This window comes from Notothenia rossii (genome assembly GCF_949606895.1).
Source record: "Notothenia rossii genome assembly, chromosome: 8".
Lineage (NCBI taxonomy): Eukaryota > Metazoa > Chordata > Actinopteri > Perciformes > Nototheniidae > Notothenia > Notothenia rossii.
Genome location: NC_136906.1, coordinates 81,995,944 through 82,012,984, shown reverse-complemented (window position 1 = coordinate 82,012,984; position 17,041 = coordinate 81,995,944). Strand labels below are relative to the sequence as shown.

The following is a 17,041-nucleotide window of genomic DNA, read 5'->3' as shown; positions in this document are numbered from 1 at the left end:
TAATCTTTGGTCAAAACAAAATGTAAGAATCCACTCCTACACTAGCTAAAACAATGTTGACATGAAGGTGATAGTTATTGTGTAAATTTAAAATAAATCATATTTGGCTGGACCTTTTTAACAAACATGGAATCCTTTAGCAGTCTCCTATTTGTGTGATCCTTGACAATGTGTTTTTTGTCTTTAGACCTTCATTAAACCCAATGACAATTACTACAGAAAGTATTATAACCCATCCTCTTTGTTATGAATGAAACCAGCTGTGACACTAAAGGCACAATCAGTGAAGCCTCGTCCACCACCAACATTTACACCATGGGACAGGAAGTGACCTCCTCCTACAGAGAACACAGAGACACATCCTCTCAGGACCATACATGTCTGCACAACATATCAGAACCCTCCTCAAATAATGTGTGTGACTTCTCAGTCTTCAGGCTCCCCTCATCATATCTGTATTTCCATCAAACTAAGTGGTATCACATCTCGTGAGTCAGACCTGAACTCATTGGTGTTTTCTGGCCTCTTCAGAGATGTCCCTTGCAGCTGATATGAATAATCACTGCTTCTTGATGCAGACGTAACCTCGACTGGCTGTCACACCACACGCAGTTAGAACCTGATGTTTGCATCAATGACCAGATATAAATGTCCAGGATTAGATTCCTCACATGATATGAATCAATCTTATATACCCAATTATTTTACAAATGCTCTCATTGATTTGGTCACAAAGAAGCCCACCCAGGGGACCCTCACTTTGCACCCCTCTCTTTATCCATGTTTAGAGACGCTGCACCTGGCTGGAAGTTCAGGACCATTTTTTAATGGATACAAAAATAAACTGCAAAACTCAGGAATATCATCTATTTTGTTTTTAGGGATTCTCAACGAGGTCTTGATTCAGGACTGAAGTGAAAAAGTCTCGGTGCGCATCAAGCATAGAAATGAGTTTGGTGGTAAAAGCACAAAATAAAGGAAAAGCCATGCAGTTTGTTTATAGCGTTAAGCTCCTCCAGCGGGGATCAGCTCACGTAGTATTTTTGAGAAATGAGATGCTATATATTTCAGCCTTTACTTGCTCTTCAAATGATAACTGTGGGTTGGAGGGAATGATTTCATTATTTATGAAATTATGAAATATGTATTATTATTATTATTGATTATTATTAATAATTATTATCAAACATTTTCCTTTCTCAAAGGGTGGTCCCCCATGACATGATTTCATGGAAATTAATTCACATTGAGCAATGTAAATATTAGCTATTTGGGTATTTACGTCTGAGAGCCATTTGAAGGCCTTTTTTAGCTGCTGTAACCAAATCAGGTTGGTTCCCCGTGTGAGGCACTGTTGGGCCAATAGTCTGCCTTCTTATATCAAACAGTTAACTCCATGAAGTTCAAGAACACAAAGATCACATTTCTCATATTAATGCAATCTTTTCTGCAAACCTTTATTAAATTCAGTTACAATCGGCAAATACATTAGCAGCTACATGTTGCTCGAAGCAAACTTTGTTATTTCATACTTCACACACCTTCACCATTTTGAGGAATAAAATAACACTCTTGACTAAAAAGGCACAAACACTGAGCCAAATGTTAACTATAGTGAAGCCTCGATTTAAAACACCAACGTTTACACCTCAGGAAAGGAAGTGGTCTCCTCCTACAGAGGACACAGAGACGCTGAGGAGTCATCCAACCAGACCCCAAACCCAGCGTAGAGAGGTTCAGTGAATGTGGTTCTGAAGGTGTGGAGGTGGATCAGTCTGTCAGAGCAGACTCTGTAGAAGGAGAGAGAGCCAGCAGGATGATCCAGATACACTGCTACTCTACGAGAGGAGGAGGAGGAGGAGGAGGAGGAGGAGATGGAGATGTGTGTTTCTCTGTTATTGTGCCTGACATAGTAACCTCCACGAGAGCAGATCAGACTCCAGGACTGATCATTCTCTCCAAACCAACAGTCCTCACCGCCTCCTCTCCTCTTGATTCCTCTGTAAGTCACTGCTATGAGAACCCCTCCTCTCCACTTGACCTCCCAGTAACAGAGACCAGTCAGAGCTTCTCTACACATCAGCTGAGACCAGGACTCAAACCTCTCTGGATGATCAGGATATGGCTGCTCATCTCTCACCCATCTCACCTTCCTGTTGTTCTCAGACAGTTTGAGTTCTCTGTGTACTGTGTTTGAGTCCAGGGTGAGTTCACAGGAATCTGATGAGAGACACAGACAGCAGTTTATCATCAGACTCACCTGAAGGCTTTACTCTCTGTTAGTGGTCCTTTCTCTAAAGCTTCAAGATCAGTCATGTTCTAATGGCGTGTGGCGCAGTGGGTTAGTGCGTTGGTGTTGGGATCAGGGGGTCACAGGTTCAAACCCCACTGCAGTCAGCATGTCGTTGTGTCCCTGAGACACTTCACCCCAAAGTGCTCCTGTGGGGATTGCCCACAGTGTTGAGTATGGAATTCGCTTTGGATAAAAGCGTCTAACAAGTAACATGTCATGTGATGTAATGAATAAATACCACCTCCATCATCTGTCTTTAGAGAGAAGCTGACTGATCCACACTTACACTTCCTCACACCTGGTTTCAACCTCTGCTCTCCACCATGGTCCAGCCTGGAGGGAGAAACACAGTCAGGATGATTTTCTATCCAACAGGAGTCCTAGCTGCTGTTCAGCCTGAAGCAGAGCTCAGTCTGTAGAATAAGACCTTTAGTTTTAACTTTTGCAAAAACACATTTACGTATTTAACAAATGTACATCTACTTCAATTAAAGTGCTTCATTATACAAACAATGTATTCATTTAAAATAATAAATAAAAACAATATAATAAAAAGTGCAATTCCTTGTTAACAACTGAACATACAATGTCTTTATAGCACCAAGGTCGATTGTCACTGCCACCGTCAGGTACACAACCCCCCTCAGCAGCGTAGACTGAACCTGCTCAGAGTCGGATCTCCTAACCCTGAATGGTTGATTCCATGTAATACAATTTGAAGGGATCTGTTGAGATCATAGTATCAAGTGAATACTTAAAACGAAAGTTAAATATAAATCAAAAATGATCAATCATATTCTTGTATAAACCCATAATGAGAATGCTTCTTGATGGTTTTTGAATATGTATGTATGCTTACAACTTTAGTTGTTGCTGTTTTGATAACTTTACGTTTTAAAAAGAGGGTGTTGAGATCTTTATAGTATGTTGAATACTTAAAACGAGAGTTAGTTATAATCAAATATAATCAATTATATTCTTGTATAACCCACAATCAAAATGCTTCCTATTTTAGGTTTTTCTATATTTACAGTATAATCAATCAATCAATCAATGTTTATTTATATAGCCCAATATCACAAATGTTACATTTGTCTCAGTGGACTTCACAGTTTGTACAGAATATCAGTATGACAATACGACACCCTCTGTCCTTAGACCCTCACATCGTACAAGGAAAAACTTCCAGAGAAAACCCCACAGTTTAAAGGGAAAAATGGGAGAAACCTCAGGGAGAGCAACAGAGGAGGGATCCCTCTCCCAGGACGGACAGACGTGCAATAGATGCCGTGTGTAAATTGAAAAGATAATACATTTGCAACATAGGTAGTCCAAATGTTTTGAAATGCATGTGTGTATAATAAGAAGATGAATCCACGAGGATATCCATCCAGGACTTATGATCCAGGACCGCAGCCACGACTCAAGATCCAGGACTCGCAATCCATGACACAGGACCGCAGGATCATCCATGACTCCGGATCCCGGCGTATATAGACACCAAAAAGAAAGAAATTTGGGGAAGCTGGGTTAATCGGAACATGAGAGTACACAGGTATAGACAGAGAGAAGGAAGAAGTAAGATGTCCCCCGACAAACTAAGCCTATATCAGCAAAACTAGGGGCTGAATCTAATCAGCCCTAACTATAAGCTTTATCAAAAAGGAAAGTCTTAAGCGCACTCTTAAAAACGGATAGGGTGTCTGCCGTCCGAACACAAACTGGAAGCTGATTCCACAAAAGTGGAGCTTGATAAGAAAAGGCTCTGGCTCCCATTGTACTTTTAGAGACTCTAGGAACAACCAACAACCCTGCATTCTTGGAACGCAATGCCCTAGTAGGACAATAGGGTATAATGAGTTCTTTAAGGTAAGATGGCGCCTGCCCATTAAGGGCTTTGTAGGCGAGAAGAAGAATTTTAAATTCTCTCCTGTGTTCTATAGGGAGCCAGTGTAAGGCAGCCAGAACAGGAGTAATGTGGTCCCTTTTCCTAACTCTGGTTAGTACACGAGCTGCAGCATTTTGAATCAGCTGAAGCGACTTGACTGACTTCTTGGTACACCCTGATAATAAGGAGTTACAATAATCCAGCCTTGAAGTAACAAATGCATGGACTAGTTTCTCTGCATCGTTTTGAGGCAAGATATGCCTGATTTTTGCAATGTTACGTAGATGGAAGTAGGCGGTCCTTGAAATTGATTTTATGTGGGCGTTAAAGGATAAATCCTGATCAAATATAACACCAAGATTCCTTACAGTCTCACTGGAGGCCAAATTAATGCCATCCATAGTTAATATATCTTTAGATAATTTGTTTCGTAGATTCTTCGGGCCAAGTACAATAACTTCAGTTTTGGTCGTGTTTAACATCAAAAAATGTAAGGTCATCCACGTTTTTAAGTCCTTGAGGCAGTCTTGAATTTTATTTAGATGATTAATTTCATCAGGCTTGATTGATAAATATAGTTGAGTATCATCCGCATAACAATGAAAGTTTACAGAATGATTCCTTATAATATTGCCTAACGGAAGCATATATAGGGTGAACAAAATAGGTCCAAGCACTGAGCCCTGTGGCACTCCATGGCTAACTTTGGTTTGCATGGAAGATTCATCGTTGACACGTACAAACTGAGAGCGTTCAGATAGATAAGACCTAAACCAGCCTAAAGCAGTTCCCTGTATGCTAACTAAGTGCTCTAGTCTTTGCAATAGGATATCATGGTCGATAGTATCAAATGCAGCACTAAGATCGAGCAAGACAAGAATAGAGACAAGTCCCTTGTCAGAGGCTATTAGAATGTCATTTGTGACTTTAACCAGAGCTGTCTCTGTGCTATGTTGTGTTCTAAAGCCAGACTGAAAATCTTCAAATAAATCATAGTTTCTTAAGTAATCACACAGCTGTTTTGCGACTGCTTTCTCAAGAATTTTTGAGAGGAACGGAAGATTAGAAATAGGTCTATAGTTGGCTAAAACCTCTGGATCGAGGTTGTGCTTTTTAAGAAGCGGTTTTATCACTGCTACTTTGAATGATTTTGGAACATAGCCTGATAATAAAGACATATTCATAATATTTAATAAAGAAGTGCTAATTAATGGAAAAACTTCTTTTAACAGCTTAGTTGGAATCGGGTCTAAGATACACGTTGATGGTTTAGAAGAGAGAATCATTGAATTTAATTGTTCAAGGTTTATGGCTGAAAAGCATTCTAGTTTACTATCTAGTGTAATATTATTAGAACTTACGTTTCCGGGAGCTGTTGATAACACTATACTGGTCAAAGGCAAGAGGTCATTGATTTTGTTTCTAAGAGTAACAATGTTATCGTTAAAAAAGCACATCAAATCATTACTACTGAGTGCTATGGGAATAGAAGGCTCAGTCGAGCTGTGGCTCTCTGTCAGCCTGGCTACAGTGCTGAAAAGAAATCTTGCATTATTCTTATTCTCATCTATTAATGAAGAGTAGTAGGCTGCTCTCGCTTTACGCAGTGCTTTCTTATATTCATTGAGAGTAATATGCCAAATTAAACGAGATTCTTCAAGTTTAGTGGAACGCCATATCCTTTCAAGTTGTCTCGACTTTTGCTTTATTTTGCGGGTTTGGGCATTATGCCATGGAGCTAATCTATGTTGTTTTATTTTCTTCTTTTTCAAAGGAGCAACAGAGTCTAATTTTATTCGCAGCGCATCTGTAGCACTATCAACAACATGATCAATTTGGGGTGGTGTACATTTTGTATAAGTTTCCTCCCCTACATGCAGACATGCTATCGAGTTAAGTATTGGTGGAATCTCTTCCTTAAATTTGGCTATAGCACTAACAGATAGGTTTCTGCTGCAGGAGCTTTTGGCTAATGCTTTGTAGTCTAGTAACAGTACTTCAAAAGTTACTAAGAAATGGTCGGATAAAGCAGGATTATGCGGTTCGACTAATAGTTGCTCAATTTCAATACCATAAGTCAGAACAAGGTGGAGAGTGTGATTATAGCAGTGGGTTGGTTTATTTACACTCTGACAGAAACCAACAGAATCTAATATAGAGTTAAATGCAACAGTAAGGCTATTTTTATCATCGTCAACATGAATATTAAAGTCACCTACGATAATTACTTTATCTGTTTTAAGTACCAAAGCTGATAAAAACTCAGAGAATTCTGATAAGAATTCTGAATAAGGACCTGGTGCACGGTACACTGTAACAAATAAGATTGGCTGCAAAGTTTTCCAGGTCGGATGCGTAAGACTGAAAATGAGGCTTTCAAAGGAGGTATAATTTAATTTTTGTTTAGTATTGATAAGTAAACTTGAGTCAAAGATTGCTGCAACTCCACCTCCTCGGCCCGTGCCTCGGGCAATATGAGTATTGATATGGCTGGGTGGAGTGGCCTCATTTATGCTGACATATTCTTCATGTCTCAACCAAGTTTCAGTGAGACAGCATATATCAATATTATAATCTGATATTAAATCATTTACCAGTATTGCTTTAGATGCTAGAGATCTTATGTTTAAGAGACCACATTTAATCTTCCTGTTTTGTTGCACTGTAGTAGTTGTTACATTTACTTTTATTAGGTTATTATGTATGACACCTCTATTAGGTTTTACCTTAAATTGTCCTTGGGCAGACACACACACCGTTAATATTGGGTATTTTATTGGGGTCGGGATTCCTATGGATGACTGCCTAGGAGAGAGCGCAGAGAAGCGTGTAAGACTGCGACTCTGCCTCCTGGTCTCAACTCCAGTTTGTCATGGATTAAGTCCACAGAGCCCTGAAATGTTTGCCGAAATGAGATTTGCTTTTGTTTTTATAAACAAAAGTTTAGTGGTTTGTTAAATTGAGTGTAAGGCCTGTAATGGTTTATGAGTGTCGCTGATAAGGGAGTAGGCCGTTTCTTCCCTCTCCTCTCACAGCAGTACACAGGGAGGGGGGCTCCTGACTTAAGGAGAAACACACTGAGGCCCCAAAAAGGTGGTTATGTCATAGCCATATAATATGTCTGGTCATGTCCTTTTTTACACAAACATGGGAAGGTGTGTCTCATGCCATAGCCAATAGAATCTGTCTGGTCATGTCCAGTCCTGTACATCAAAGACACTGGCGGAGAGGGAGCAAGCAAGAGAGAGAGAGAGAGAGAGAGAGAGAGAGAGAGAGAGAGAGAGAGAGAGAGAGAGAGAGAGAGAGGGGGGGGGGGTTCCCCTGGTATACTCTCTCCCGGTAAAAGCTCTGTCCCTCAGAGCTGGGTTAATAGCTCTCGGTAAGGTTCTCTCAAACTTGGTAAATATCTCTTGATTTTCTTTGTTGAAAGCTGAGTGAATTTTCTTTGTAAATGAGTGGAATGAATTGATGTTTGTTGAAAGTTAGTACCCTGCGACCTGTGAGGAAAGGCCCTCCGAATTCATGCGGGACAGGTTGAAGTATACGAATGTCGAAATGAGAAAATGAACTGTTTTGGTGAAGGAAAAGTTGAATGTGCTTTTTATTAACACCCTGTATTAGTTTGGACCTTTTTGTCTTCAAATAAACTGATCCCACCTTTTGGACTGGGACAACTTAAAGACATCTGCGCTCTCCTCTCCTGCTTCAAAGGTAAGATGGCACCCTGCCACACTCACTCTTAGGTAGGGCCACACCTCATTACTGATATCAAAATCCTTCGGGATCGCTTAAACAGATTTAGAGAGTTGTCTGAATTGAAACAGCAGTTAATTGAACCTGGTTCTTCAGGAGTTAATAGAGGTGAGATCTTGCTGACGTTGGTGGATCTGAGCCAAGCAGTAAACTTACATAGACTCAATAACTTCGGTTAGGTCAATTAGTAGGTCTGAGTCATTTCCCGGAATAAATTATCAGCCCTCAGCGACTCTTACAGATGAATTTGTTTCCTAAATCAGGCTAACTCCCTCAAAGATATGAGGAACCTGCAGTCAGTGTGTCCATACCTGAGAGTCTCCAGTCTCCAGAGTGGATCCTCCAGTCCAGCAGACAGCAGCTTCTCTCCTGAGGCTCCTGGATGATTGTAGCTCAGGTCCAGCTCTCTCAGATGGGAGGGGTTGGAGCTCAGAGCTGAAGCCAGAGAAACACAGCCTTCCTCTGAGACCAGACAGCCTGACAGACTGGAACCAGGGAATACAGTAAACTCAGTGTTCTTCAAAGTCACGTCAGCGGGAAAATCATCAGCGGGTTGACCATCATCATTAGCATGAACCAAAGCTGTATAAAAATAATCATAAGTTAAATTGCTTGAAAATAAAAAGCTGAACTCTGACCTGAGAGTCTCCAGTTCACAGTGTGGACTCTCCAGTCCAGCAGACAGCAGCTTCACTCCTGAATCCTGCAGGTCGTTGTTACTCAGGTCCAGCTCTCTCAGACTAGAGGACTGGGAGCTGAGGACTGAGGACAGAGCTGCACAGCTTCTCTCTGACAAGTCACAGCAAGTTAACCTTCAAAGAAATGAATAAATATGACAACATTCCTTTAATATTAAAAGTGATTGAGCGCAAGATTTCAATCATACAATCTTTTTGAGTTCCTTTATCAAATGATACCATCTGTTTGTCTGTGCAAGTTTGGGTTTGTCAATCAGTCAGAGAAATTGAGATGTAGATAAGTGAAGCCATCTTTCTTGAAATATAATCCGATTGTTACCATGGTTTTGTTGTTCAGATGAACAAAAAAAAAAAAACAAGCTGAAGGGAAATCGAAATATATCATTATTCGGCAACACTTTATATTAAGGTACACAAATTAACCATCAACTAGTTGTTAATTAACATGCATATTAGCAGTATATTGACTCTTTATTAGTCATTATAAAACACTTATTAATGCCTTATTCTATATTCTTATTCTCAATAACCCTCTAATGAGTGCTTATTTATTGCAAGTAAGGAAGTTGTTGTACATGAGTGTTGGTCTTAATATGCTCTGCTCAATATGGGCCTAATAAGGCAGCAGTACCACAAGAATAGTAATTCTCCCATAATAACACTTAAAAAATATGATCTATTCTTATGTAACAAGACATGAAACTATGAGTGTTAATTGTGTCGAAATAACACATTTTTAACCAAACTAAAACAAACATTTGATATTTATATCCAAGAATATGTGTTGGGGTAGGCTATTGACAGTTCAGCTACCAATAGCAAGGTGATATTGACCTGTATGTTTCATATTTGCACATTTATATTTTTTTAAATGTGTAGCCTACTGAAGGCAAGACAGGATCCTGTCTGGTCCCGTACCCGGTTTCGAAACCGGGTACAGGTCATAGGAGAAAGTGAACTGAATAGCATGGCAGTAGACATCCATGAGTAGACTGCTACTAATTGTCCCTATGCAACCTGAAGAGTAAAAGGGTCAATTCCGTCAGAAAGCAATGACTGTAAGTGTGAGTGTGAGCCTTACACTTACACTGTAAGGATTAGTAACATGTATTGTGTTTATGTGATGACATTTGGAGATGTTTAAACCAGGGCTGCCAACACTCACGCATTGAGCGTGAGAGTCACGCAATTAACCCATATCTCACGCACTCACGCCACACTTGCCTTTCCTCACGTTAAGTTTTCGTCCAAAATAAATGTATATAAAAATAAAGTGAAGGAACAGCAAACCGAGCGGTCTACGAAATGAGACGGTCTTCTGGCTTAGTTCAGTAAAGTTGGAACGATATTGGGAGATTCTAATTTCACGGGTCAATAACTCATGAACACAACGTTATTCAGACACAAATGACGTCTCCTAAGTACCGTGGTGAGGAGGACAACGAACTACAATCACATGTTGATAAAAAAAAGCCAATACGCGCCGTCCTCCGAGCTGGACACATTACATTGGTCTCTATCCGCAGCCGGAGAAGAAACGAGTGCTCAGGGACCGTCTGCAAAGTGCAACTCCCAAAAAAGAGAATACAATAATATTCAATCACTATTATACAGTTTATTACTACCAAACTCACCACACACATCAAGAGTCTCCTGGTGGTCATACTAGAGCACAGAGTTTGGAAGAATATGCTTCTGAATAATTTTGGGGAATATTTATAATGTAAAATCTTCAATAAATATGGCATCATCTTAAATACTTTACTATTATACAGTATATTTCTACCAAACTCACTATCTGCATTGTTGTTGTTAGCATCTGGTTAGCTAGCTGCGCTAACGGATAGAAGCTGTTTCTAAAACAATGAGAGGGAGAGCTCTGTCCTGTCAGACTGAGAGAGATAACTACAGCTCAGTGAGCTAAGGGACTCTCTGTTTAGATAGTTAACTTTAGTCTAGTTATCTCAGTGGGTCTCGAACGGTTTGATCACCATTTATGAAAATAAATGAAAAACAGTTATGAAATACTATATGACAGTAAAACAAGAATACAGTTTGAAAGGGGAGTGATTTGTAAAATATCCATAAAGAAAAACTAAATCTGTATCCAGTTCTGTTTCATATGGGTGTTGAGAGATGTATCCATAAATTAATGTTGTTCTCAAAATGCACCAGGTTGGTGCATTTAACTTCAATATTTAAAAAAAAAAATCTTCCCGGGGGAGCATGCCCCCGGACCGCCCTAGAGGAGGTGAGGACCCCCCCCCCACTTGTAAAATAGCACTTTACCTCTGCTTACAACTATATGCCATTTTATATGCTATGAGCTGATTATCGAGCCTTCATTGTAAGAGTCGCGGGTACATAGGTGTATGTGCGTATTCCCCTGTAGCGCCTGGTACATTAATGGGAAACCCTAGTTTGTGCATGTTCAATACATTTGTAAAACTGTACACATGAACTTTTCGTTTTTCGGTTCACCAAAAAAAAAATCTCACTCCAAGCTGAACTCAAAGGTTGGCAGCCCTGTTTAAACAAAATTAGAAAATGCGTTAGCATTTGCGCTAGCATTTGTATTAGCATTCACGCTAGTGTTAGCATACATGGAAGCGTTAGCCATACTAGCCTTCACTTTAAAATAGGGAACATATTCTTCAATATAAATAACTAATTTTAAGTTATTTAGACTTAATTAAAACGTATAGTTTTATGTCTTGTTACATAAGAATAGATCATATTTGTTAAGTCTTATTATGGGAGGATTACTATTCTTGTGGTACTGCTGCCTTATCAGGCCCACATTGAGCAGAGCATATTAAGACCAACACTCATGTAACAACTTCCTGACTTGCAACAAATAAGCACTAATTAGAGGGTTATTGAGGAAAAACTCTCAACTAGGCTCATTACTTGTAGAATATGGTCATGTAGAATAAGGCATTAATAAGAGTTTTATAATGACTAATAAAGAGCCAATATACTGATAATATGCATGTTAATGAACAACTAGTTGATGGTTAATTTGTGTACCTTAATATAAAGTGTTACCCATTATTCTATTCTGATAGAACTGGAAATTAGTCAATAGAAATGGCTGAACAAAACCACTCTGACAGTTAACATATCAGCTGAACTCTGACCTGAGAGTCTCCAGTTCACAGTGAGGACTCTCCAGTCCAGCTGACAGCAGCTTCACTCCTGAATCCTTCAGGTCGTTGTTACTCAGGTCCAGATCTCTCAGACTAGAGGACTGGGAGCTGAGGACTGAGGACAGAGCTGCACAGCTTCTCTCTGACAGGTAGCAGCCACTCAGTCTGGGGAAAGATCAGCAGTGAACACAAACAGTTATATTATCATGTCTCAAACTGTTCCTAGTTAAAGTAGTTTTATCTCCACTCACAGAGCTTTCCTGGAGGCTTTGACCACTGGCAGCAGCCTCAGAAGAGCCTCCTCTGAAGCAGAGTATTTCTTTAGGTCAAACACGTCCAGATCTTCTTTTGATGACAGTAAGATGAAGACCAGAGCTGACCACTGAGCAGGAGACAGATTATCTGTGGAGAGACGTCCTGATCTCAGGGACTGTTGGATCTGCTCCACTAGAGAACCATCATTCAGTTCATTCAGACAGTGGAACAGGTTGATGCTTCTCTCTGGAGAGGGCGTCTCTTCAATCTTTTTCTTTATATATTCAACTGTTTCCCGGTTGGACAAACTTCCTGTCTGTGGTGTCAGCAAACCTCGTAGGAGTTTCTGATTGGTCTGCAGTGAAAGACCCAGGAGGAAGCGGAGGAACAAGTCCAGGTGTCCGTTTGGACTCTGTAAGGCCTGGTCCACAGCACTCTGGTAGAGATGTGTCAGTTTAGGTTTGGGTCTGAAGACTTTAGGCAGCCTGGAGGTTGTTGGTTCTTCTGACAGCAGGTTGACTCCAGAGGTGATGAAGGTCAGATGGACATGAAGAGCAGCCAGAAACTCCTGAACGCTCAGATGGACGAAGCAGAACACCTTGTCCCTCTGGTACAGTCCTCTCTCCTCTCTAAAGACCTGTGTGAACACTCCTGAGTACACTGAGGCTGCTCTGATATCGATGCCACACTCTGTCAGGTCGGACTCATAGAAGATCAGGTTGCCTTTCTGCAGCTGCTCAAAAGCCAGTTTCCCCAGAGCCTCCATCATCTTCCTGCTCTCTGGACTCCAGTGTGGATCTGTCTCAGTTCCTCCATCATACTTGATGTTCTTCACTTTGGACTGAACCACCAGGAAGTGGATGTACATCTCAGTCAGGGTCTTGGGCAGCTCTCCCCCCTCTCTGGTTTTCAACACCTGCTCCAGAACTGAAGCAGAGATCCAGCAGAAGACTGGGATGTGGCACATGATGTGGAGGCTTCGTGAGGTCTTGATGTGGGAGATGATGGTGCCGGCCTGCTCCTGGTCTCTGAATCTCTTCCTGAAGTACTCGTCCTTCTGTGGGTCAGTGAACCCTCGGACTTCTGTCACCATGTCCACACACTCAGGAGGGATCTGATTGGCTGCTGCAGGTCGTGTGGTTATCCAGAGGCGAGCAGAGGGAAGCAGCTTCCCCCTGATGAGGTTTGTCAGCAGCCGATCCACTGAGGTGGACTCTGTGACATCAGTCAGGATCTCAGTGTTGAGGAAGTCCAGAGGAAGTCGACTCTCATCCAGACCGTCAAAGATGAACACAACCTGGAACTGATCAAACCTGCAGATTCCTGCGTCTCTGGTTTCAGAGAAGAAGTGATGAACAAGTTCCACCAAGCTGTACTTGTTCTCTCTCACCACATTCAGCTCTCTGAAGGTGAATGGAAATATGAACTGGATGTCCTGGTTGGCTTTGCCTTCAGCCCAGTCCAGAGTGAACTTCTGTGTTAAGACTGTTTTCCCAATGCCAGCCACGCCCTTTGTCAGCACTGCTCTGATTGGTGCATCTCTTCCAGGTGAGGCTTTAAAGAGGTCTTCTTGTCTGATGGTTGTTTCTGGTCTGTCTGGTTTCCTGGATGCTGTTTCAATCTGTCTGACCTCATGTTCATCATTGACCTCTGCAGACCCCCCCTCTGTGATGTAGAGCTCTGTGTAGATCTGGTTCAGAAGGGTTGGGTTTCCTGCTTTAGCAATGCCCTCAAACACACACTGGAACCTCTCCTTCAGGGTGGATTTGAGTTCACGCTGACACGCTGCAGCAAAGGTTCCTGGAAAGAGTAAATCATTGATTAAATTAAAGAGAGGATGTTTTCCCAATTTAATGTTTAATGTGTTAAACCCTCTTACTGCTCTGCAGCCGGTCAGCCAGCTCCTCCTGCTTCATGCTCCTCAGGAAGTGCAGAGAGATGTTCAGAAATGCCTCTCTGCTGCTCCTCCTCTGCTCTTCATCCTCACTGTCCAACACCTCCTCATCCTCCCTCTGACTCTCTAAGCCTTCTGGGTAATCTGAACTCAGGACTCTCTGGATCTTCTTCAGCTCGTCCTCCACAAATCTGACAATGTTTTCCTGGAGCAGCTGGAACAGAATAGGTTGTAGAGTTGAACTGGTAGAAGTCAACATCAGATCATGTGTGAGACAGAAAGCCTGACTATCTGCAGACTGCAGCCTGGACTCTGGATCACAATGCTGCTCCACTACTGAGTGTGGCTGCTGGAGTCAGCAGGAGCAGCTCTGCTTCTACATTTACACACCATGAATATGGAGTCCAGTTCAGTTTGATGCTGCTCTGCAGACTGACCACTGGGGACCTTCAAGCTCTGCTGAGGAACTCTGTGACACACACACACACACACACACACACACACACACACACACACACACACACACACACACACACACACACACACACACACACACACACACACACACACACACACACACACACACACACACACTTTTATAAGGTATAAACACACAATTAATGTTTAATACCCATGTTTTGCTTTTCATGGAAACACAGCTGGGTGCAGGAGAGTCTGATCTTTACATAAAGAGCTTTTACTATAAAAAAAAAATGAATTAATGTTTTTTAAAAGGAACATTTTCCTATTTTCTAACCCAGGAAAATGTTTATTTAGGTTGACCGCCAATGCTTTCATCATTTGTGCAGACGCATGAAGGGAGGCCCATTGTTCCAATACATTCTCAAACAGGCAGCCAGCTGTTTGTGGATTTTAAACTTGTTTTGAAATGTAAACTACGATGAGCTAAAGTTATGACAAAATGTATAGCTCAAGACATATCAAACCTCATCTCAGGAAAGACTGATAATAACAGACAAACATTTCACATTCTTACCTTTCATCAGCTGAGGGGGCTCCATCTTTAAAGTAAATGCGTTCACCCATAGACCAGTCACTCTTCATGGACACACAGCTGGGTCCAGGTTGCTCACGTTTGATCCTAACAGAAATACAAACACGGATCAATGCAAGTGTATACTAAAGTTGTGCAGGATATAATATTGGCTTTTGAATGTTTTGTTACTGATCACAACAAGGGAGAACGTCTAGTTTAAATTCTTACCTTGGACGATCAGAGTGCTTTCCATCTCTGAACCCAATAGGTTTGTCCATAGACCAGTCACTCTTCATGGACACACAGCTGGGTCCAGATCCAGAATCAGCTCCAGGTCCAGGTCTAGTTTCAGGTCGGGTTTCCTCATGTTGTATCCTGATAGAATCACAAATTCTGATTACTGCAAAGGTACACTGAAATTCAGTTTACATTCTGATGTCTAATTATTTTAATACCGATAGCAAGAATTTAGATATTACTTTGGATCAGAGTGGTGTCCATCTTTCAACTCAATGGGTGGATCCATAGAGAAGTCACTCTTAGACACACAGCTGGGTCCAGGTCCAGGTTTCCAATGTTTGATCCTGATAGAAATACAAACACTGATTACTGAATACTGTAAACTTAACTTCTGCTGGTAATGATGTTGATGTCAGAATGTTTGAATACTGATAACAGCAGACCTGAATGTAAACCTATTGAGAGCTGACCTGTGCTAAAAGCTCTCCAGTGAAACCAGGTCAGTGTCAGTGTTTGAAGGTGGCTGTCTCTTAGCCCTTCACACTTCATCCATGCACTTAACTTCAGAGTGTTAAGAGTTAAACAATAAAAACACCTCAGTGACGTGAACCGTAACTCGGACCGGTTTAGACACGTCCTGTATTCTTTACTGATGATGTGATCTAAGAAAGCAATAGAACTGCTGCTCTTTCTACTAAAGAAACACTGAGTGAATCTTTCTAAAATCACTCTACTTTAACTCTTTGACTTTAAGAGAGACATGATACACACTACTTCAAACAGATATTAAGAATCAGCATCAAGAGTCATGTGACCTGTCCAGGTAAACAGTGACACAGCACAATGTGATCAGAGTGATCCTGATGATGGAACAGATTCGTCTGGGAGGATTCTCACCTGCTGAACTCACTTCAGGTCCACTTCCAGACACTCTGCAGCTTCATGTGTGGAGGACACTCTGCTCATGTGTTCCTCTGCCGTCCTGTGTCTGCATGCATCTGATCCGAGGACACCGTCACACCCTGATAACTCTTGAGATTAAAAACACTTCAGAGTCACGTGGAAACCGGTGTAACAAGTATCATAAACCGTGTGAGAGGTGATGTAGTTCTACTAACTGTCCACTAGATGGTGCTAGCTCACAGTTAAATGCTTTAACAATCTGCCCTGACATGTGATGAAGCAGCAGTGTGGATCACGTTGGTACCATGGCTGTGGTCCAATCGTAAACAAAAAGTTTTAAAAAAAAGAGATCCTGTGTATTTTCCTTATATTGTTTCATGCCGACTTGTAATTGTAATGAAAAACAAAAAAACGCTCTTTGGTTATCTTTTTAAAAAAGAGAAATGTTGGCTTCCAGAGAATGATGCAAAAGGTATTTGTTTCTTTCTCCTCACAAAGTAAATGATCACAATATAACACAAAGGTAACTTTTTAAACCCAGACTCAAACACATACTTCGGACAAAGACACAAGAAGTCTGTTTCAGTCTCTTTGCATTTATTGTATCATCAGAACCCTCCTCAAATAATGTGTGTGACTCCTCAGTCTCCAGGCTCCCCTCATCATATCTGTATTTCCATCAAACTAAGTGGTATCACATCTCGTGAGTCAGACCTGAACTCATTGGTGTTTTCTGGCCTCTTCAGAGATGTCCCTTGCAGCTGATATGAATAATCACTGCTTCTTGATGCAGACGTAACCTCGACTGGGTGTCACACCACACGCAGTTAGAACCTGATGTTTGCATCAATGACCAGATATACATTTCCAGGATTCGATTCCTCACATGATATAAATCAATCCATTGTATACCCAATTATTTTACAAATGCTATCATTGTTTTGGTCACAAAGAAGCCCACCCAGGGGACC

General features: G+C 41.2%; 1 protein-coding gene across 3 annotated transcripts in view; it reads right to left on the bottom strand.

Moving 5' to 3' along the window:
- Nucleotides 1-16,158, bottom strand: part of LOC307016979 (NLR family CARD domain-containing protein 3-like) — a 51,194-nt gene extending 35,036 nt beyond the window's left edge. For all 3 annotated transcript variants that reach the window (XR_013801989.1, XM_079646389.1, XM_079646390.1), the window contains exons 1-2: nucleotides 16,065-16,158; nucleotides 15,407-15,511 (exon numbers count right to left, since the gene is read on the bottom strand). Coding sequence is in view for 2 of the 3 variants with exons in the window: in XM_079646389.1 (XP_079502515.1) it covers nucleotides 15,407-15,453 (47 nt within the window). In the remaining variant the exon portion in view is untranslated. The remainder of the gene's footprint in view (nucleotides 1-15,406; nucleotides 15,512-16,064) is intronic.
- Nucleotides 16,159-17,041: the final 883 nt, after the last annotated feature.